The 21640-nt window shown below is 43.9% G+C and overlaps 2 protein-coding genes and 1 long non-coding RNA gene across 3 annotated transcripts in view; 2 read left to right on the forward strand and 1 right to left on the reverse strand.

The window, feature by feature from the left end:
- Window positions 1-7902, reverse strand: part of LOC27208556 — a 34614-nt gene extending 26712 nt beyond the window's left edge. Inside the window, exon 1 of the long non-coding RNA XR_001600928.3 lies at window positions 7428-7902. This is a non-coding gene — a long non-coding RNA (uncharacterized LOC27208556). The remainder of the gene's footprint in view (window positions 1-7427) is intronic.
- LOC6739885 (neurogenic protein mastermind) overlaps window positions 1-10926 on the forward strand; it is a 47628-nt gene extending 36702 nt beyond the window's left edge. Inside the window, exons 5-9 of the mRNA XM_016180962.3 lie at window positions 3490-3637; window positions 3958-4095; window positions 8534-8793; window positions 8964-9056; window positions 10375-10926. Of these exons, the coding sequence (XP_016038748.1) occupies window positions 3490-3637; window positions 3958-4095; window positions 8534-8793; window positions 8964-9056; window positions 10375-10479 (744 nt within the window). The 3' untranslated portion in view covers window positions 10480-10926. The remainder of the gene's footprint in view (window positions 1-3489; window positions 3638-3957; window positions 4096-8533; window positions 8794-8963; window positions 9057-10374) is intronic.
- A 9106-nt stretch (window positions 10927-20032) lies between these two features.
- On the forward strand, window positions 20033-21389 carry LOC27209239. Its single transcript, XM_016184702.3, has 3 exons — window positions 20033-20357; window positions 20426-20573; window positions 20777-21389. Exons 1-3 carry the CDS (start codon window positions 20075-20077, stop codon window positions 20904-20906), a joined length of 561 nt encoding a protein of 186 aa, XP_016022615.1. The 5' UTR covers window positions 20033-20074; the 3' UTR covers window positions 20907-21389.
- Window positions 21390-21640: the final 251 nt, after the last annotated feature.

A 21640-nucleotide genomic window follows, 5' to 3' on the forward strand; every position in this document is an offset into this window, starting at 1 on the left:
CTTTTTATTTGTTAAAACATGTAAATTACGATTCATGCGGCGGTTGTCAACAGTTTGTGTGATTTTTTTTTTTAAATATTTCCTTTTTTTGCCGCTTGTTAAAATCAAGGAGAAATCCCACGTATTTCTGCTTTATTTCTTTGCTTCGAATATATTTCAGCTGTTTTCACTTCGTATGCATAGAAACTTTGACCCATTTTTCAAGTTTACTGCCCGCCACCACCCACTCGCTAAAGTGGCCTTGTCCTTGTGTTTTAAGCATGATTTACATGCTGGCCAAAACAAAAACTTTTAATGGCCAAGAGTGGCAGGATGACAACACGAATGTCGGCCGAATGGTTACAAGTTCAACATTTATGTATACTATTGTTTGTGTAAATTTATTAATGTTATAAGGTTTTTAATACATTGCTATTTATGATATTATGTAATGCAATGAATATGAATTAGAAAATGTAATTAACTTTCTTCTCTAACTATACTTTTATAGTTTTGCGAGCATATTTCCATTGTCTGGTAATACTCTTACATTTATATTATTTGCTTTTTCGTGCTTAACTTTGTGTTGAAGTAACTTTTTGAATAAAAACACCCAACTTTCAGTTGATGGCTAGTAGAACTTCTCGCATGCTCTCTAGTTCTGATTTATTAAATCCTCATTGTTGCTGCAATTGCCACTCTCTAACGTTAAAGTTAAGTTTCTTGTCTCTGCAGGAGATTTTCCTTATGTATTATTTCCCTATGTATATATATATATATGTGGCCAATAGCAGGCGGGTTATAAAAGTTTTTCGGCTAAGGAAAAAATTATTATTTACATTGCTAACCCGCTGTGAGAGGCAGCCAATATTTTTCCAACAATTATTTGACTCAACTTGAGGTCGCCACGGGACATGGCCGACGTAAAAAGAAATCGAAAGTCAAGGGTTAAGGCGACAAACTTTAAGCGGAAAAAAAAGTGCTGGAACCATTTGGAAATAAAATTATAAGTACATAAGTATTTTCAGCAACGAGGAGCGATGGCCGAATGAAATTATTAAAAAGTTGCATATTTACGATGACCGAAAAGACCCAGGAGTAGATGTAGAAGTTTTCGGCAGCCCCAGGAAGTGGGTTTTGACATGACCGGCCCTCAACGTTTTTCGGGCGGTTTATTTGGTTTAAGACGACGCACATGGCAAAGTTTCCTTCTTTTGGCTGCGAGCAAAGTTGCTGTCAAGAGGAGAAACTTGGCTTTGACTTTTGGTTTTATGTACCAAAAATGGCCAAAAAATAAAGGAATTATTTTTAGTCAGCTTAAGGAGGAAGTTAAGTGAAAGAGAGCCGGAGACAGACGTTTTAATTTAATTTGAAAGGGGGCCTTAGTCCACTATGGGCCTTATTTTTTATATTTACATATATATGTTTATATGTATATATATTTATATATATATATATGTATAATGCGCCCGAAAAAGTTTGAGGACAGGCGAGAAATTGTGGCCATAATGAAAATGGTTAGGCAAATTAGTCAAATATAATGGCAGTTGTTTGTTCTTTAAAGGTTAATTGCCAGATTTAGTGATTGTTGAACAATTCTTTTCAATTCCGCTGAAAGGTCGAACCTTTTTGGCCTTAATGCTGCTCTCGATTGTGTGTGTGTATTTTTGTTTGACCTCTCGACATATTCCAACCCCACCCACATTCCAGCCCAACTTTAAGTTTCACTTTCGTGTGCTTGCTTGCTGCGATATTATCGCCTAACAAGCGGAAAATGGCAAGCGAAGGATGGAAAAGTGTGGAGACGCGTGGAAAACGGGGCGGCGAAGGAAGGAGGAAGGAAGGACCTTCTCAAGTTGACAACGACAAAACGCAGAGCAATTTAGATATTGATTTAGATAGCGTCTGGCAAATATGTTTTGCCACTTGAACGAGAACAATATTGGGAAAACAGGAAGGTACAGCACACACTTTCGCTTCTGCCGGATTTTCCACCCCCCCATCGATAAGTTAACTTGTAATTGGTAATTGTGCCATGATTGATACGCAACCATTTTGTATTAGTAAGTGCTCTTCTATTAGCAGCCAATTTTAACCCATTAACAAGCAATCGAAGTGCAGAGTTAAGCCTTTAAACGCAAAACCAATATAAGCCAATCTTAAAATACCAAACGTCACTTCAATTATTTATAATTTATTATCGTCGTGCTTGTTGGCTATCAACAATGTTAAATATATGATTAAATTAGTGAAAAAAATTAAGTGCCATTTTGCAAATTGTAAAGCGGAAAACTTTAAAAGGTATTTAGGGTGTATTAGTTGGAAGGAAGTTCAATGAAGCTATTATATAAATTATAAATTATAAATAATATAAATTAATAATTGTTTATAACACTTTTATATTTGAAGCCAAAATCACATGTTGTTTAATGAATATATTCGCTGAGTTATGTTTATTAAATATGTACTAAAAGGTACTTTGAAGTCGATTGTTTTTATTAAAAAGAAAGCTTCCATTATTAATTCCATTGGTCATAAACCGATTTGATTTAATCAACAACAAAAAGCAAATAGTAATAATTGCAAACGGTTCTGTTGCTCATAAATTAAATTGTTAAATTGTTGTTAAAAAACGCTGTACACTGTATTTGCCCTTTCTCTGCTCAGTGAATAAATCAAACATACAGAATATTTATTCACTCTGTTAATGCAATAATTGCCGGCAATGAAAAAAAACAACTGAACAGTAAATTGAGTAGCAATAAAAGGATATTTAATGGGTATTTTTCCAAAGAGCGAACTAAATAAGCGCATATAAGGTGAAGTAAAGAAATAAATAGAAACAATATTTAGAGTAATTTAAATAGAAAGTAATCGGTGGTAGTTCAAATTAAAGGAGACTATAACATTTGAAGCCAAAAAGTCGCGATGAAAATGCAAGTGGAGACGGTGGCGTATACGCAATGTTACCTCAATGCGGCTGAAATCAACAAAATGTCTTCTATTCCGATGTTGCACCATTGCCAGCTATTTTTATTCGTCTGTCAGTCATTCTCTCTCCTCTTTCCTCCTTTTCTGCCCCCTCTTCATCTGGCGCTTTCTTCTCCCAGAAGAGCAGCTGCTGTCTTCTTGACTAATTTATATGTGCATATTAAATTAGTCGGGCGAGGCAAAAGTGTCGCGCTAGGCATTAGTTTACACCCTCCTTCAACCCTCCAGCTCCAAATGGCTAACACCTATACGACCCACACACACACACACACACACACACAGCTGTTTCAATCTGTTGGCTTTCATTATTTAATTGCCACTCTTGGTAAATTTGTACGGCACACGAGGCGTATGCGCAATGCGGCTGGGAAATAATCAAATTTTGATGGAAATCTAAATGCATCCGAGTGAAATGTAGGCAGTTCTCTTCAATCTGCTCTTAAATACCATGAATATTTAAGTGATTTTATCAGCCTAAAATGTGTATTTAAATTTGTTTTTTTTTTTTATTTTTTGTAGCAACAATCGCTGAGCGACACAAGTGCCGCCAGCAGTGGCAAGGGCTCCAAATTCTTATTGCGTAAGCGTAAATCAAAGAAGACAACCGCAGCAGCCGCAGCAACAACAACTGGGGCCGCAACAACGGCCAAAAAGACTGACAAAAAGGGTAAGTGGTTGCAAACTTAAGAATCTGCCAGCGAGCTGAATAAAATTTCGTTAACTTCTTATTGCTACTGGACTAAAAACTATGTAACTTTTATTTTTGTAAACAAAATTAATTCTAAAAAGAACACTTCTTTTTGGCAATTCAATGATTTAAAATAATCCCAAAAGTATGCAACAATTTGAACTCCAGAAGTGGATGTATCATTTAAACTAATTAAGAGATTTTAATCGCATATCGTTGATAGAGAAGTGTCATGTTTTGATTAAATTATTCAAATGAATTAATAGATTAATCCGCATTATTTATTACTTCACCCACAGCTATTGCCCAGCCACAGCCTTCGATCAAGTGCGTCGTGGTGGGCGACGGAGCCGTGGGCAAGACGAATCTGATACTATCGTATCTGGAGAATCGCTTCAATCCGGAGCACATACCCACGGCATCAGACATTTATAATGGTGAGTTTTCAGCAGGTGTGGGGGGAGTCGCGTTGACGGCGTTCTTCAACAGGTTTCTCGATTCAAAAGGACCGCCATAACTTATAGCCACGCCACTTTTTTTTTTTTTTTTGTGGCGCAACCTTTGCGGCCTTGATTTCGATTAACGGAGATTCAAGAATTCGGCTGGGATTGGGCTCTTGCGCCCGCTGCTCGGCACGTATATGAATTTTTCATTCTGTTGAAAACCAATTTGTGAAATCTTTACCGAACTTTCCGTTTTCCGTGTGAAGGATGTGCCAACTGGATGGGCGGATGTTGGATCTGAATTTTATGGCTGAGAGGTTACAGTTTTTCCGAAGCCGACTTTCACTGCTTCCGCATTTGGCTAGTGTGTGTGTGTGTGTGTGTGTGTGTGTGTGTGTGTGTGTGTGTGTGTGTGTGCGAGTATGTGTGTGTGTTTTGTGCTATTCACGAATTTTAATGAACGGAAAATTGAAATTTGCGGTTATTCAAACCAAAGCAAACAGAATGGATGAGAACTTGGCTTTGTTTTTTTTTTCTGCCTCTTTCCATGTGCAATTGATTGAATTATGCTTAGCCCTTAGCTGATTCACCCCCCGTTACCCAGTTCGCCCCCTTGGTCCTTAACCCTTAATCATCGTGTCTGGCACTAGAGACTGCCGGCAGCCAGTTTAACCCCTCACCGGGCCCCTGGGGGCTGATTTTAATAAAATTTTGCATGAATTTGCACTTCTCAGCACGCTCGCTGGTTTCGGGAGCCAAAAATTGTGTTGCCTGCCAGTCAGTCAGTCAGAATGTTGGTGTTGTGTCCGTGTGTGTGTGAGTGTGTGTGCTTGTGTGAAGAGGAGGAGGATGAGTCCTGGCCAAATTCGCCCTCAAGATAATCGTGGAATAATTCAACAGATTCAACTAGGTGTAGTACAGCGCGTTGCAGTTGTTGGGCTTTTGGCCAAATTTGTGCATCACTTTTTAAGCGCTTAAAGAAGCTTTTAAGCTGGTGTCTTCATAGGAATCTATGCTTAATTATGAAATGGATTATTCGAGGGACCAACATAGAAATAGAAAGCTATTTAGTTTTAAATATATCCACCTTTTTTAGTGTTAGAAAAAGATAAAAGTCTGCTCACCCCTTGCTGGTTTGCCTGTCCTGCTAATTGAATCGCATTTTTTGAGTTGAGGGAAATTGAAAGGATTGCGGCTTTATTTTTTGCGTGTTCAGATGGGAATGGAAACATTTTATTTAGACAGAAAATGCCAGAGATATCATTTGTTTCCCCGTTTTTTTTTTTTTTTTTGGATTTAGCCAGGGGTCGCCTACAGCAGCTGCTTTTGTCCCGCTGTCGTTTGTTAGGAATGAAATTACGCATACGCCGCGTGTCCCGCACATTTTCAGCCAGGCTTTTAGCAACAATTGGCCCCGGTCTGCGAATGCCAGGCATAGCTTGCTCTCAACTTTTCGTGGAATTTTCGCCTCCCTTTTGCCGCTTTTCCTGCCAGTTCTCCGCCGTTTTCCACTTGTGCTGCCATCTTTTTTATTTTTCTCTTGCATATTTTGCTTGGGGCCAAGACTTTGGCATAGTTCGGCCATTAGGCATAAGTTTGGGAATATAATTAAGGCAGGAGCTTGGCTAATTGACTTGCACTAAGTGCGTCAAATTGTTGAATTTATTACACAATCCGCATTTGATTATTATGCTAAGAAGACACAGGATGACTTGATTGCTAATTGACTGAGTGATTGTGCAATATACGTACGTATATATGTATATGCCTCAATCTGCGACTCAATTAGGTGTCAATAAGCTTGACTCAGCAGGAAAGAAGCGGCAAAAAGGCAGCTGAGCTGACTTTCTTTCTTCTCGCAATTACACAATTGCACACACACTTGCGCACTAACACACAACCACACATGTTGTGGGTGTGGGTGTGGGGGGATGGGGGTATGGCTTTTCCTTAACCGCTAACGATGTTCGCCTTTTGTCCCGACCTTCGTCATTGTCTGACTCTCCTTGCCAACGCAACCCCCCACCCTCCTCAAGGATTCTCTTAGAGAATCGCTTCTGCTCACTTCACCTCACTTCACTTCAGTTGAGTTCACTGTTTTTGTTCTCGTTCGCGTAAAGCGATTTTCAGCTGAGCTGGCAAACAATTTCCCTTTTGTGAAAAGGAAAAGGAAAAGGGAATGGCATTGAATGCGCCCTGTGTACTCGTATTCCGGCATTGATTTCCACTTTTACACTTTTTGGCAGCTGAAATGGCCAAGAAATATACGGGTAACTAATAAAGCAACAATGAAGATGGTTCAAGGAAATTGCACAATGAAACGAGAGAAAAGTGATTGGGAATTTTACTTCTATTTCGGACAGTCGAAATGGGCACACCAAACATAAGAGGATTTGGTAAGAAACGAGGCCTGCAAAGAACCAGTAGGGATTTGTATAGCATTCTTAAAAAATAAATGTAATTATTATGCAGCAGACTAGATAATTCTAGAAACGAAGCAGCAAAGTACAGAACTAGCGAAAATTCATCTCTTGAATGTTGTAAGTCCCAGGGGTCGCCACAAAAATGTGCTCAAATGAAATGGGTTGCACGTTTTTTTTTTTACTGAGCTCCATTAAACCGAAAGTGGTATGAGTTTTAGGCCCAGAGATGAAGTCACATCAACGTCAGGCTTTTTCGTTGCCCCCAAAATGTATTCATGAATATCATACGTTGCACAAATTAAATTTATTTTACATGAGCCATGGGTCTGGCGACCTTCGCTGCTGCACCTGCTGAAAACCTACAAACCGACTACCTGCAACCTGCAGCCTGCTCCTACTACGTGCTGCATGTTGCATGCTGCATGCGGCTGGCTGATTAAAAATCCCCGAGCAGCGAAGCTGGGCAACTTTATTTACGCAGGCCAAACAGCCAGCGGAGGAGGATCAGAAGGCGGGAAAGGAGCAGGGCTCACAGAATGAAAGGTTGCCATGATTAACTTTTAGATAGGACATGGTCACAGTCCGGGGGTTGTTGCACGTAGAATGTAGAATGCTGGTTGTTGGCTGTTGGATGTTGGCTGCGAGGTCAAATCTGCTTCACGGGGCATGCAAAAAACAAACCAAGCTAAAACGAAGCCTCAGCACACTACAAACAAATTCGGGGCAATTGTGAGAGAATTAGTCAATCAATGTGAGGAAAAACATTGTAATCTACTGAATTTTTAAATACTGCAATACTCCAAGTTAATTTTTTAAAGCTTTAGTAACTTAATAATAAAATATATCATAGTGAAGCTCCTTCTAGTTTTTTGCCAGTGTAAAATCTCTATAAACAGCGCTTACCCTTCGTCACTCTCCTGAGCATCATTCAAATCATTTTCGCCTGCGTTTAAATATGAATGTTCTTTGCACACATGGGCGGTGGCGGTAAAGTGGGTGGAAAATGGCAGGAGTTTCCCAGCACAGCACAGTTTACTAATTCACTTGCTAGCTTGTGAACCTGCATTGTCGATGCTCGGCGCCCTCACTTTCCCATTTTCATTTCCCCAGACGCCTTTCCAGCTTAGTTCCAGTGGTGGTGGCAGAAATGACATCAATGCAATGTTGGACGTAATTAAACAGATGTTATTACTGAGCGGTGAAAAGCGGTATATGTATGTGCTGAAAAACAAATGTTTATTAACTGGTGATGGATGCAAAATGCTCAGTTTGATTGATTTATAAGTAACTATAAAAAACATTAGTAAGTCAATGTGTAACATATGCTTCACAGATATGTTAGGGAGTTTAAAATACATCAGAAGGAAATAATCCTTTTTATATTCCCAACAAAATTCTCAACTTGAAACTTTAAAACGGCTAGTTCCATTTATTATAAAACCGATTTAAGCCAAGAAATGCGAATGGAGAACTGAATGAATTGCCAAATTTGCAGGCATCCACAACTTTCCCACTACGTCAGTGTGTCTGTGCTTTCTTTTTTTTATTTAAACTATCTGTGTGAGTCAAAGTGCTACCTGTGTCGTGTCACTGTGTGTGTCCACTACTGTGGTATGTGTGTGTGGGTGAGTGGGTGTTCGAGTGTGCGATGTGCTATGCCAAAAATTTGCACTTGCGTGGAGGGGACAACAAAAGGATTGGGTAAAGCATTTTAAATTAAATTAAATTAAATTCCAACAGCAAAATGCAATCACAAAGTGCGAGAAGAGAAAGGGCGACGCCGAGTGAGAGTAATTTACATATTTTGCAATTAAATAGCATCTGAAATCAGGCCAAAGTGAACCCACGCACCACGCACTCACAAATCAATTGATTGATTCTTTTGTAAATGCAATCGAAATGGTATAATATTGCATACAATGTGTGAGGTGAAAGCAAAGCATTTTGCATTGATAACTATTAGTACAAATTATCAAAGATATTCTCTTGCCATTGTATAATTATTACAGCCGATGTCAACGTTAACGAAAGTCCGGTGCACCTGACCATTTGTGATACCGCTGGCCAGGACACCTTGGATCCGCTGCGGGAGCTCTGCTATCCGGACAGCGATGTTTTCCTGCTCTGCTTTTCGGTGGTGAAACCGGAAACATTTCGGGCCATCAAGGCCAAATGGGCACCGAAATTCGCCAAGACCAAGGCCGCCCTGATTTTGGTTGGCACCCAGGCCGATCTTCGCACCAGTCCCAATGTCCTCAACAAACTGCAGGTGAGTCGATGTTATGAACACTGATTTATTAATGCTTCTGCTGCCCGAGGGTGACTGAATCATTATTTATCTGGCTGCTGATTCAAATATTTATGAAATTCTGATTTGATTTCATCTGGCCCGGGAGCTGCTAACTTGATATTCTTTTTCCGCATCCCTTTTTTCTGCAGACAAATGGCGAGGAAGCAATTTCATATGCAGACGCCTGGGATTTGGCAACAACAATTGGCGCAAAATACATTGAGACTTCGTCAGCCACACAGGTGAGTTGGTTAGTTAGTAAGCAGCCGAAAGAAAACGCGGAAAATCGTAACGAAATATATCATAAAAAAAGGAAATATAATAAAATGAGGAATGCAAAGAGTACGTCATATTAATTAAAGGCAAAAGGCAGACAAGTCATTGCTCCGCGACTCCGACTTCAATGCGGTTGAGTCGTGTAAACAGTTGAAAAAAAAGTAATGTATGGAATAATAGATACTCTTGAAAGAGCAAGGAAATCATAAAAGTTTTTAAAATTTGATTCAACGAAAATACAGCAAATAAATCTTCTAAACGTATATAGAAGCCAACAGTTGATAATTGTACAACTAAAGAATATTATTTAAAAGTAACTCCATTAAGGAGCATACCCTAATGACTGCAAAGGATAATCCGGCGGGAGAAGCCTCCTGGCAAAAGGAAAAGAAAAAAAAAAAAACACCGCCTGGCTAAATTCCGCAGGCAAAAGGAGGCGTCCTCCTGTGGGACGCAGTTCGTCCTGCTCCTGGTCGGTTTTCATCCTTTTGAGTCGCCTTGTCACACGGCACAAACACACAGACACACAATAATCATAATTGTGCGGTTGTTAAGGGGGTGAAAGAGGAAAAGGAGAAGGTTCGGGGGAATCCCCTTGTTTGCCCCAACACTTCCGACTGAATGCAGTCGCTCCTGTCAGCCGTGCATTGCACTCTGCGTGGATTTCCCCGAAGGTAACAGCTTCTGCCACGCCCTTTCTGTTAACACAACGCCCACCGAGGGGGGGGGGGGATGGTGGAGAAAGGGGAAGGATTCACAAAAGAAGGCGACAACGAAGATGAAGCGATTGCAACAAATTATAAAGCACTTGCCACCTCCGACCAGATGAGTATGGCGATAACGATGATGATGATGATGATGTTGACGATGATGGTGACAATTTGTTGTGCCAAGTGCTTCGCTAGTTGCTGCAAAATAAGACAGCATAATATATATATATATATATATAATATATATATAACCACGATTAAGTTGCAAAGCCGTCGGCGGGAAGAACTGTTTCAAATCGGGAAAATAAGCCGATACTTAGAGGAACAGAAACAGAGATATGTGATTAACTAATAATTAGCAAATAAGTAAGAGCAGTAGCAGGTAGTTTTCAAATAAACAAACCAATTAATGACAAAGAGTTAGTTAATTTAGCGAAATGTATTTTATTTGCCACACATCCAGCCAGACAATAGAATTAATTAGTGAAGCAAAAAATGAAGCAGAGAACTTTATTTGCGTGGCTTTATTGATTTAATTAAGCAGTGATTAATAACCATATTATTTCGTTCGCAGGACAAAGTCAAGGATGTGTTCGACACAGCCATTTGGGAAGGTCTAGTGCCCACCACCCTGCCGCCCACACCCTCGTTTTGGAGGAAACTATTCTGCCTGGCCTGAAACTCGATTGAAACTCAACTCAACAGCACGATCTATTAACTTTTTTTGATTCGTTTCATTTAACTAGTATTTATAGTAAAGAGTTTTTTTTAAGAGATTTTCGTTTAGCAGTGCTTGCACACAGACTGATCTACACATAAACTAAAATAATCTACTTATAAAAAAACAAAAAAAAAAAATAATGTTTAATGCCGAAACGAAGATGTTTTCATTATAGATTTTAAACTCTTACTCGTAATTATGTTCGTGGTTTTCTCTCATCATTATTACTCTTTTTTTTTGCTTAATTATAGCCTTACACTATTTAAAACTTATTATCGCCCAGAATCCACAACTATGTTATATCATTCCATCCATGTTTAAGCATTACGTTTTAGGCAAATATTACAAATATTATATAACGAAGGCAGCATTAAATACAGAATTGAAACATATTCATCCAACAGACTTCGCACTGTTTTTTAAATAATGCGGCATTAGGCCATAAGTGCTGGCAAAAAGAATAATAATAATAACACGAAGGGCGCTACGAGGGGTCGGATTCGAGAGCAGAGTCAACAAAAACAACATTAGCGTTTCAGCGAACTCCTGATTCTCGACTTTTCCAAGTAAACACACACACACACAGACGAACACACACACCTACAAGGGCACACTCACATGCAGGAGCATCTGGATGAAAAGTTGATGGGAAAACTGAAGGAAAAATATGTGAAGTTTGCATACCACGTATGGCGACATGGGAAAAACTATAGAAGTTACAAGAGACCATTTGGGAAATTGAAATATTTATTTTAAATATATGAAAAGGTAAAGTATTAAATGGAATTACAAGAATGCACGCTAGCAAAAATCTATAATAAGAAAAATATACTATTTTACATAAAATATATATGTAATATAAACAAAAATCCAATTAGAAACCGACTTCTTGAAAAAATCTTCAAATTGCAAGCACTGAATGCATAAATTCAGCATAAAAGTAGGCAACAATTTCTTTAAAATAAAGATTCTACACCTTTTTCTGTGCTCTTTTTACTTTTCCCGCTGATGCTGATGTCCTGATTGTACAAACATTTTACATTGAGCTGGGCAAAAAGTGCAATATTCAAGGCAATGTGGGTGGAGGTCAACCGGGGTTAAACAGCCCGAGTAAGAGCAGCAGTAATAACCAAACTGACGGGCGGCAAGTGCAGTGTAAACATTTTCACATTGTCTGCCAAAAATCTGCCGAGCAAACAGTTAATGTGCCTGTCGACAGCAGCAGCAGCAGTAGCAGCAGTGGCAACATGCCGCAAGTTGCCGCAGCAACATGCAACAGTTCGGTTTTTGCGTAGCACATAAAACTTGGAGATTCGGCAAGACGGCATTGCAGAGGCGGCCCATACAACAACAAAAAATCATAATAAATCAATAGCAGGACGAAGGAAACTTGGCCATGTCATGTTCGTAAATTTATGGCTACTTACAGGCGCACAAGCAATAAATACACAATTTATTAGACAAATATTTTGGGGGCAAGAAATTACGTATACGTATGTTTGGTCCTGCTAATGATGCATATCTCCACTTGGTCAAATGAGTCCTCTGACTGTCTGTGTGCGTGTGTGTGTGCTTTCGTGTTCGTCCTGTCCAGATGTCACTTCATTTTGAGGGCGTCCCATGAAATATTGAGTAGATCACAAGGCCTTCGGGGGCATGCCAATCGATTTGGGCCAAATATCCAACCGCTTACGATTAGTCCGGCGGCGGTCCAGTTGAAATTCAATTCAAGTTCCATAATGAAAAATGTGTCTATCGAACTGTTGAATGGGTTGAGCCCCCTGCCACCTTTTTTTCGCATTTCTCCATCTTATTTCGATTTTTGTGTTACTTTTCGTTGCTTTGTTTGCTACGTGCCAATAAAGAGCCGTGTGTGGAGTTGGGGCACGCGGCTATTTATGTGGGTCATTCACGCGCACGGGATGTGGACCGCAGCCGTAGCCCTTGTGCCCCCAGCCTTACATATGTGTGTGTGTGTAATTTACTTAGGAAAAGATACAGCAACGGATACGGATACATGTGGCACAGATACGCGGCTGGCAGACACGCCACTTGAACCCCTGATTGCGCCCGGTGACGGTCGCTGGGTTGCTTGGTCGGCAGGTCTTCGTATGTAAGATGATACCCTGTAAACACTGGTGATAGTTCGTAGCATATGACCACTTGGACACTCAAGAAATCTTATAGCAATTTGTAGAGTTACTTCATTTCAGAAATCAGAATGAAATTAGTTACTACATGGGCTGGGAAGTCAAGTTTTTCAAGTTTGCATTTAATTGTTTATAAATATTTAAAGTGAAACACCGGGTATTGCAGTCACTAATCCGGGGATTCAACGCTTTCTTGGCTGTTTTCTAAACGCCATTGTTCCCCGCGGCAAGTTGAGAGCTCTTGCGATGAGGCTAAAACTTATAATCATGGCATCATCAACAAAATTATCGTTTTGCCACAGACGGCACACACACACACACACAGACACACGCACACACACAGAGGAGAGCTTGGCGTTTGGAAAAAGGTCAAAGGTTTTAAGGACCCCACCCCAAAACCCGAGCGATGGCACCCCCAAGAGACCATTGGAGGCAACATCACCCCCTACCAGAGCTCAACTAGCAAAGCGGGTCAAGACCCCCCAGCTAGAAATCGAGGAGATGGGAGAAATCCTGGACGACCTTCTGACGAAGGTCAACCTCAACGGGGTGAGGAGCATTAATCTGGCAATGAAGAACTCATTCGCCAGATTGAAGGAGCTCCAATTAAAGCTGCGCACTAGGCTGCCGGAGGCGGAGAAAACGAAGGTCGGACGTACGGCAAAAGCAGATGCTAGCCAACAGACCACCCCTAAGCTCCCATCCGGCCTCGAAGAACCGTGCATCGTTAAGGGCAGCCCTAAGCCAAAGGATCGCACGGCGCTGTCTGCGAAGAGAGCCCAGCGACCCGACCACCAGAAGGCTGCGGGACCCAAGCGCCTACCAAGGGCTCCGCCCCAAGCCACTGTAGCGGGAAAGAAGTCGCAACCAAACTTGCAGCAACCGCCCGGACCGCGCAAGAAGAGACCGCCGAGGGAGAGACCAGATGCGCTGGTTATCACCCCCACAGCTGGCTTACCTTACAGCGAAGTGCTGTCCCTGGTCACAAGAGGGCAGGACGCTAGGCTCAGGGCCATCGGGGAAAACGTAGCAAGGGTGAAGAGGACGGCCAAAGGCGAACTGCTCCTCGAACTACGTGCCTCAGCCCAAGACCTGACGCAGAAGCTCAAGATGGACATGGGAGCGGTGCTAGGTGACCGCGCCAGCCTTCGCGCGTTAACACAAACTAAGGTATTTGTGATTCGCGACCTCGACGAGCTCACCACGGAAGACGAGTTGAAGAGTGCCTTGGAGGCCCAGGCAGAGATCCCTGCAGCAGTCGTGGCTATCAAGAGCCTTCGGCAATCGCAGTACGGAGGGAAGACTGCGGTGATAGCAGTCCCAGCCAATCTGACGGACCCGCTGATCAAACGTGGCAAGCTGAGGGTAGGATGGTCCCAATGCTTGATCAAGGAGCTGGAGCCACGCCAAAGATGCTTCAGATGCCTGGAAGAAGGCCACATAGCGGCCCACTGCAGAAGCACCGTGGACAGAAGCCAGTGCTGCTTCAGATGCGGGACCGCGGGACACAAAGCCGCCGAGTGCCCTAACGAAGCTAAGTGCTTCTTGTGCGCAAACAGAGGTAGCCAAGCGACCAACCACCAAATGGGCACCCGGAAGTGCCCATTGGCGGGTAAAGGAGCACCAAAGGCACTGCAATGATGCGGCTGATTCAGCTAAACCTGAATCACTGCACGGCAGCCCAAGACCTGCTTGTGCAGACGGTGCGTGAACGCAGAGTGGAGCTCGCGCTACTTAGCGAGCCCTACCGAACGCCGGCTAGCCCAGACTGGGCCTTCGACCGCACCAAAAAAGCAGCGATCTGGAGGTGCAGCAGAGAAACCCAGCAAATAACCGATGTTCTTTCGGACATCGGTTTTGTTAGGGCCAGGGTAGGCAGATGGTGGGTGTACAGCGTATACCTAGCCCCCAGCCTGACCCTAATCGCATTCAGCCGGGCACTGGACAGACTGGCAGCGGATGCTAGAGGCCGCACCCAGGTCCTAATAGCGGGCGACTTCAACGCATGGTCTGAGAGCTGGGGCAGCTCAACCACCAATGCGAGAGGTAGGATGGTGCTGGAGGCTTTCGCGACGTTGGACCTGGCTCTTCTCAACCATGGAAACCGGCACACGTTCAGGCGCGCCGGAATGGGCTCTGTGGTGGACCTCACCTTCACTAGCGGCTCGTCGTACAGGCTAGCGAGGTGGAGACTCAGCGAGGACTACACTGGCAGCGACCATCTGGCCATTATCTGCGACCTGGGAAGCCCACCCTCGTCCCAAGCCCAGACACCAGCCCAGGCCAGGATTAAATACAAGACGGACTCTCTGGACACGCAGGTGTTTCGAGAGCAGTTCCTACCCATGGCGAGCAGACAAGGAGCCGAGCTGACGGCAGTGGAGCTGATGAGACGGCTGAAGGCCGCGTGCGACGCCAGCATGCAATCGAGCAGGCCGCACAGCCGACAAAGAGCCCCTGTCTACTGGTGGAACCAGGAGATAGAGACGGCTCGTCGTGAGTGCCTCTCCGCCAGACGTCGCTACCAACGCGCGAGAGGTGCGGAGTCCTTTGCCGAACGCCAATCCGAATACAGAGCCCGCAGAAAAACGCTTAAGTTAGCCATAAGGGAGAGCAAGCGCAAATGCTTCCTCGACCTATGCGACTCTGCCGACAGCGACCCATGGGGAAGTGCCTACAAGGTGGTGGTCAAGAAGGCGTACACCAGGACTCCTAAGCTTCTGGACCTAGCGATGCTCCGCAGTGTAGCGGAACACCTGTTCCCTGTGATGGATGGGTTACGCCCAGCCGACCCAGCCACTGGGGACCACGTCGATTCCGACGCCACGGTCAACAGTGACGAGATCCTGGAGCTGGCAAAACTGCTGAAGGACGGCAAGGCCCCCGGACCCGACGGCATTCCGAACAGGGCGCTTCGGCTTGCTCTCCACCTCCAGCCAGACTCGTTTGCGAAGGCATTCACCAAATGCCTGGAGGAAGGAGTTTTCCCGAGTTGCTGGAAAATCCAAAAGCTGCTTCTCCTCCCAAAACCAGGGAAACCACCCGAGGAGCCTTCATCGTTCCGGCCAATATGCCTCATCGATGGAACTGGCAAGCTCCTGGAGAAACTGGTGTGTATTCGGCTTGAGAGGGCTATCGCCGACGCGGGTGACCTCTCACGGTCCCAGTTCGGATTCAGGAAAGCGCGGTCCACCGTCGACGCTGTCAACAGAGTGGTCGAAGTAGCGGCCCAAGCAATCGACGGCACCAGATGGAAGGGTGGCAGCAAAGAGTACTGCCTCATGGTCACTCTAGACATCAGGAACGCCTTCAACACAGCGAGATGGGACCGGATCCTAGAAGCACTAATTGGCTTCAGCGTCCCAGCCTACCTAGTCAGGATCATACGCAGCTATTTTTCTGATCGGGTCTTACTGTGCGAGTCGTCGGAAGGCGTCTTCAGGCACCAGGTCACCGGTGGAGTCCCACAAGGCTCGGTCCTCGGCCCGCTTCTGTGGAACACCATGTACGACGGGATACTTCGTCTACCGCTGGTCGGGAGGAGCGAGATCGTAGGCTTCGCGGACGACGTGGCCTTGCTCGTTGTTGACAAGTATCCCGGCAAGGCCGAAGAAAGCTGCAACCAAAACATCAGGGCCATCGAACATTGGCTCAGTTCAATGGGGCTTGAGCTGGCGCCGGAGAAGACTGAGGCTGTCCTGATTAGCTCAAGGAAAGCGGTGGAGACGGCCACCGTCGAAGTAGGCTGTACCAAGGTGTCCTCCTCTCGGGCAATCAAGTATCTGGGAGTCATGATAGACACCAGGCTTTCGTTCCGGGAACACCTTGCCTACGCTAACTCTAAAGCAGCAGGAGTAAATCGGGCGCTTTCAAACATAATGTTGAACTCCCGAGGCCCAAAACAGGCGAGCAGAAGGCTACTGACGAGCGTCACCCGAGCGACCATGCTATATGCCGCCCCGGTGTGGGCAAAAGCGCTTGGTACCGAAAGCTACGCCCAGGGCCTAAATGCTACCCACAGACTTTCGGCCTTACGTGTCTGCTGCGCCTTCAGAACAGTGTCCAACGCGGCGGCTCTGGTAATCGCAGGGATACCGCCTCTGGACCTGTTAGCGAAGGAAAACGAAGTGGTCTTCAACCAAACCCACGGTCGAAGACTCTCCCCCGGCGTCAAGAAGGCAATTCGAGCTGAAGCAAGGCAGCACACCCTGGAGTCATGGCAGCACAGGTGGACCAACGAGCCCAAGGGTCGCTGGACGCAGCAGCTGATACCCAACCTCAAGCCGTGGCTAGAGCGGAAGCACGGCGACATTACGTTCCACCTAACGCAGCTGATCAGCGGGCACGGTTGCTTTCGCAGCTACCTGATGCGCTTTGGACACGAGGATGCGGATGACTGTCCATGGTGTGGAGGTGGTCGGAGCGAAACAGCTGAGCACGTTCTCTTCTCGTGCGTTAAATACACTAGGGAACGGAGCTCCCTGGAAACCGTACTTGGCGGCAGACTGAATGCGGACAACCTAGTCCCATTCATGCTGCAGGGGGAGGCGGAATGGCAAGCGGTCAACAGCTTCGCCGCAGCGATAACCACCGAGCTCAGAAGAGCCGAGAGAGCCAGGAGGGTCCACGAGTGAGCAAACCCTGATCGTCCTCGCGAAGCAATGCTTCACGGCCATACCGCGGGGAGTCCTGGATTTGCCCTCTTAAATGTTATTATGTTGTATAGTATATAGTTTAGAATAAGGACTCAATAAACGAATTAAAAAAAAAAAAAAAAAAAAAAAAAAAAAAAAAAACACGCACACACACATGTGATGGGAAATGGAGGTCCTGCACAGATACACTCGCCATTTAAGAGCATAAAAGCGAGACGTGCTCGAAATGTGAATTACTCGTGCCCCAAAACCCACACAAAAAACAAAAAAAAAAAAAAATCACACACACTGTTGCACTTCGAGTGGCTGAGAGTGTGTGTGTGTGTGTGTGCGTGTGAGCGAGTTGATTTTGCTCTTTGGCTCCATTTTGGCTCATAACTTTAACTATTTTACACGAACCCACCCAAGGAACATTTACTCGACTTTTTCCTTTGTTTTTCTTGCCCCTTATTTAGTCGCTTTAGTGCTCAGTGTTTTTTTTTTTTTTTTTTTTGGTGAAGAAATTTGCGGATGAGGGTAGAGTTTTGTGGATCTGGCACCTTCAATATCTTTTCCTTCACTTCTTTCGGTTTTTTTCTCTTTTGGCAAATTAACAAGCCAGCAGGAGGGTGTGAGACGAGGCGTCAGCAGCAGTTTCAGCATCCCTTTTAAACATTGATTTCCTGGCGCCTAGGTACATGGAGTATTTCTGCACTGCGAACAATTTAATGCTAGCAGGTGTGTTTAAATATTCGTAAAATTTCTTAAGCTTTAGCTTTAGCCATTTTCGAGTTTATATTTTTCCCAGGTGTACAAATGTAATTGAAGCATCGAAGAAATCGCAATTCGCACGGACGCATTTCCTCGCAGAAGCAAACAACAAATAGAGATATATATATATATATGTATATACACGTGTATATATGTATATTTGTAGATAAAAAAGTGAAAGAGGCGGATTATATGGGCGGGTGGTGAAAGCGCGGTGAAAAGTGGGCGCTGATGGAGATGAAGATACGACTGCTCCATTCAGCAGCTGTGAACGGTGAAAACCTTTTTGGCGCTAATTGCAATTACACGAAATATTATTTGCACACATTTCCAGCCAAAGCCGCAATCAGTGCGACAGAGAGGGTGCTTCTGCTGGAGTGAGAGAGATATATATATTGGCGGTCTGTGTGAGAATAAGCTAACAGTTTAATCAGTCGAACGAATGTTGAGCAGAATCCCAAGACCCCAAAACGAAGGCCAATCGTGGGGATCATCGAGCAAGGAGTGGCCCAAATGAGTGCTCTTAATTTAAATGTGGCAACTTAATGAGCTAAATGGACTGCCTGGAATAAATGTTGTAAAATCGAATTATAACCTTTAACCAACTTATTTATATAGCTCCATTTTTAACCCTGATAGCTGCCCTTTAGATCGCATAAATAGACAAAATGCCAACAATGTCCAGGATCCATAATGGAATGCGAACCCTTCACAGATTTGTTTGCCCGCCTCATCCATTTATTTGCGCACCCAAGTCAGCACCTGATACCCCCATTCACTACGCCACTGTCAAATTCAATTGCAGTTGCTATTCACAATTGTCTGGCATGTCGGCCGATAAGCCCACGGCATGGCACTCGAACCCCTTAACCCCTTGACCCCTATTCAATCCCCTATCCCCTTTGGGCCCGCAAACAGCGTGCAATAAATCAAACATCAAAGCGATGAGCCAACTTGAAATGGACTGCAAATTTATGCAGCGACAGCTCTCAGTCCCGATCCCCGATCCCAAAAAAAACCCGTTTCCCATTTGAATGGCAGATGGCGGAACAACAACAGGAGTAAGCAAATCAAAGGTTGGCACACCCTGGAATTCATAAATAAAATTTAAGAGCTTACAAACAAAAAAAGAAAGGTTTGCAAACCAACAAACAGGCAAATTTAACAGCAGTAAAATTCAGGCATTTAATGGACAACGATAAATGTTAGTTTAAGCAATCTAAAGAGAAACGTGCCCTTTTTTTTTGGATAAACTAAAGGGATATTTTTGTACCTAATCCAGATATGTCAGTTATCCATATGCAAATGAAAGTTTTCATTATAATTTGCCATATACGAGTACCTGTTTAGTTTATTTGCGCCTGTATACTATTTACATGCATGCGATAAAGTTGATTAAATGCAAAGTGGCAAACAGAATTTCATTCCCATTTTTTCATCCTCAACCTGTCTTTGAAAAATATTGAAAAACTTGAGGGGAAAACAGAAAAAAAAACAAAAATGAACTGGGGGATACGCAAACACGAATACATTGTGAAAAACTCTGAGCGAGAAATAGCAGCACTATGAGATTTAACTGCTGATTCATTACATTCTATGCAAATAGTTTTAAAGAGGTATTTATAATTGTAAAATAATTTTATTTGCAGTATTTAAGTGTATTTTTGAATATTCTAAAATCTTTGTTGCCAGTGCAAGCGGTCAGCAGCACATATTGCCAAAGTTATGAACAGGAAATGAAACGGAAGCTGACAATATTCTCCAACGACGATGAAATGCAGGTGATTCAGCTAGACCATTTTCATTGCAAGCACTTTTCGACCAACTGTGGATTTGTCTATCGGTGGTGACTCGTTGATATTGCTAGCAGCTGGTTAATTGGCCCAGAATGTTTCGCTATCATCGACAACAACTGTTTTTGGCCGAGCTCTCTGGTTTATTTTTGCAGAGGAATAAAAGCCATCGTAGGGCGTAACTGGCCCAACAGAAGGGTTTGTAATGGCCGAGGAGAAGCATCGCATGTTATTCCAAGACCAGGATCCCGGTCAGGATCTGCAGAAACAGCGGCCCATGTCCTTGTCGCCATCGGAACCGCCTACCTACGATGATGCAATGCAAACGTCTGCGATTCAGGAGAGTTTTGACTACTCCACCGATCGTCGAAGAACCTTTTTTGCAGAACCCCAACATCTAAGGTCCAGGGTGGAGGAGATGCCATTGCAGCAAATGGAGGACGAGGTGAGCGTGCAATCGGAAGGATTAGCAATGCCACCAGTGAGAAGTAAGTGCGATGTAACTATGAACTGCACATTGCATCCATTGCATATTTCGCAATTTTCAATTGGTCAGATTTCTTTATCCTAAGCCCGCAACCCAAACTGGGTAACCAGGCGATGGACATCGTGTGCCCAGCTTGTGGTCAACGGGGAGTCACCCGTTTGAAGAGGTCACCTAATGCTCGGACCAACCTTTGGGCCATCTACTTGTGCACTTTTGGGTGAGTAGGGTATTTAAATTAGTTTTACAATTTTCCCTCAGTTTCAACTACTTAACACTAAATATGAACAAAATGAGGAGTAAACTTTCAAAAATCGTATGAAATATTGTCATTAGATAAAGTATCTTTCGAGTTACTTACCCAGAACTTTGAAATACTCATATCCGTGTATATATATATACGTATATATATTTATTTTTGAGTTGGTGCTGCTGCGCTTGCTTGTTTCCGTATCTATGGAATGGCTGCCGGACAACGAATCATTACTGCTCCGTCTGCGAGATCTTCCTGGGCGCACATTATCCGCGGAGCTGCTGCTGCCGGCGGCTGTAGTCCGGAAATATCCAGCAGGATCGCAGCCCGGAATCCGGCCGCTAATTGTGAAAGTTTTCCGTGTGTGCGAATAAAGCTGAGTGGGCGGCACGCGCTTCTGACCACAAGGACTCGGCGCTTATTCGCTTGTAATGAGTAACGCAGTGCCGGACGCGGCCGGAAATTGTGCGACGTCAAATCGAATTGCCTACCTAAGCCCATCGTCCTGCGTCCTTCGTCCTCAATGCGCAATCCACAATCCTTCCACCACCGGCCATACACCATTACCATTGCCATGCTCTGAACTGCCCTGCCCTGTCGCCCAAATGATGCATAACTGGCCTAAACAAATTGCCTCATCATCACTCCGTTTCGCACATCCTGCCACCGAGAGCTGGTTGTTGTGGATGCTGCTCGTTATTTGATACCCTGCAATAAAGAGAGTATTCAATTTAGATACAGTTACTTAAATATAACAATAAAATTGTAAATATGTCTAAGAAACTATTATGAAAATGCACTGTAATTTAATTGGGCAAAAAGGAGTAAACGAATGGAATGCGATTTTTATATACCCCAAATCGAGAAGGGTGTCCCAGAATTTGAACCATCCGCCGTTGTTTGGCCTCCAGTTGCGCTTTTTTGTTTTCGAGGTTTCTGCCTATTTCAGTGCTTTGCGCGGCTTTGTTCAATTTTTGGACTGCAATTGGCCAGCGGTGGCAGCAAATTCAATTAGCGCCTCGTAGGTTGCAGCC

The sequence above is a fragment of the Drosophila simulans genome, chromosome X, assembly GCF_016746395.2.
Source record: "Drosophila simulans strain w501 chromosome X, Prin_Dsim_3.1, whole genome shotgun sequence".
NCBI lineage: Eukaryota > Metazoa > Arthropoda > Insecta > Diptera > Drosophilidae > Drosophila > Drosophila simulans.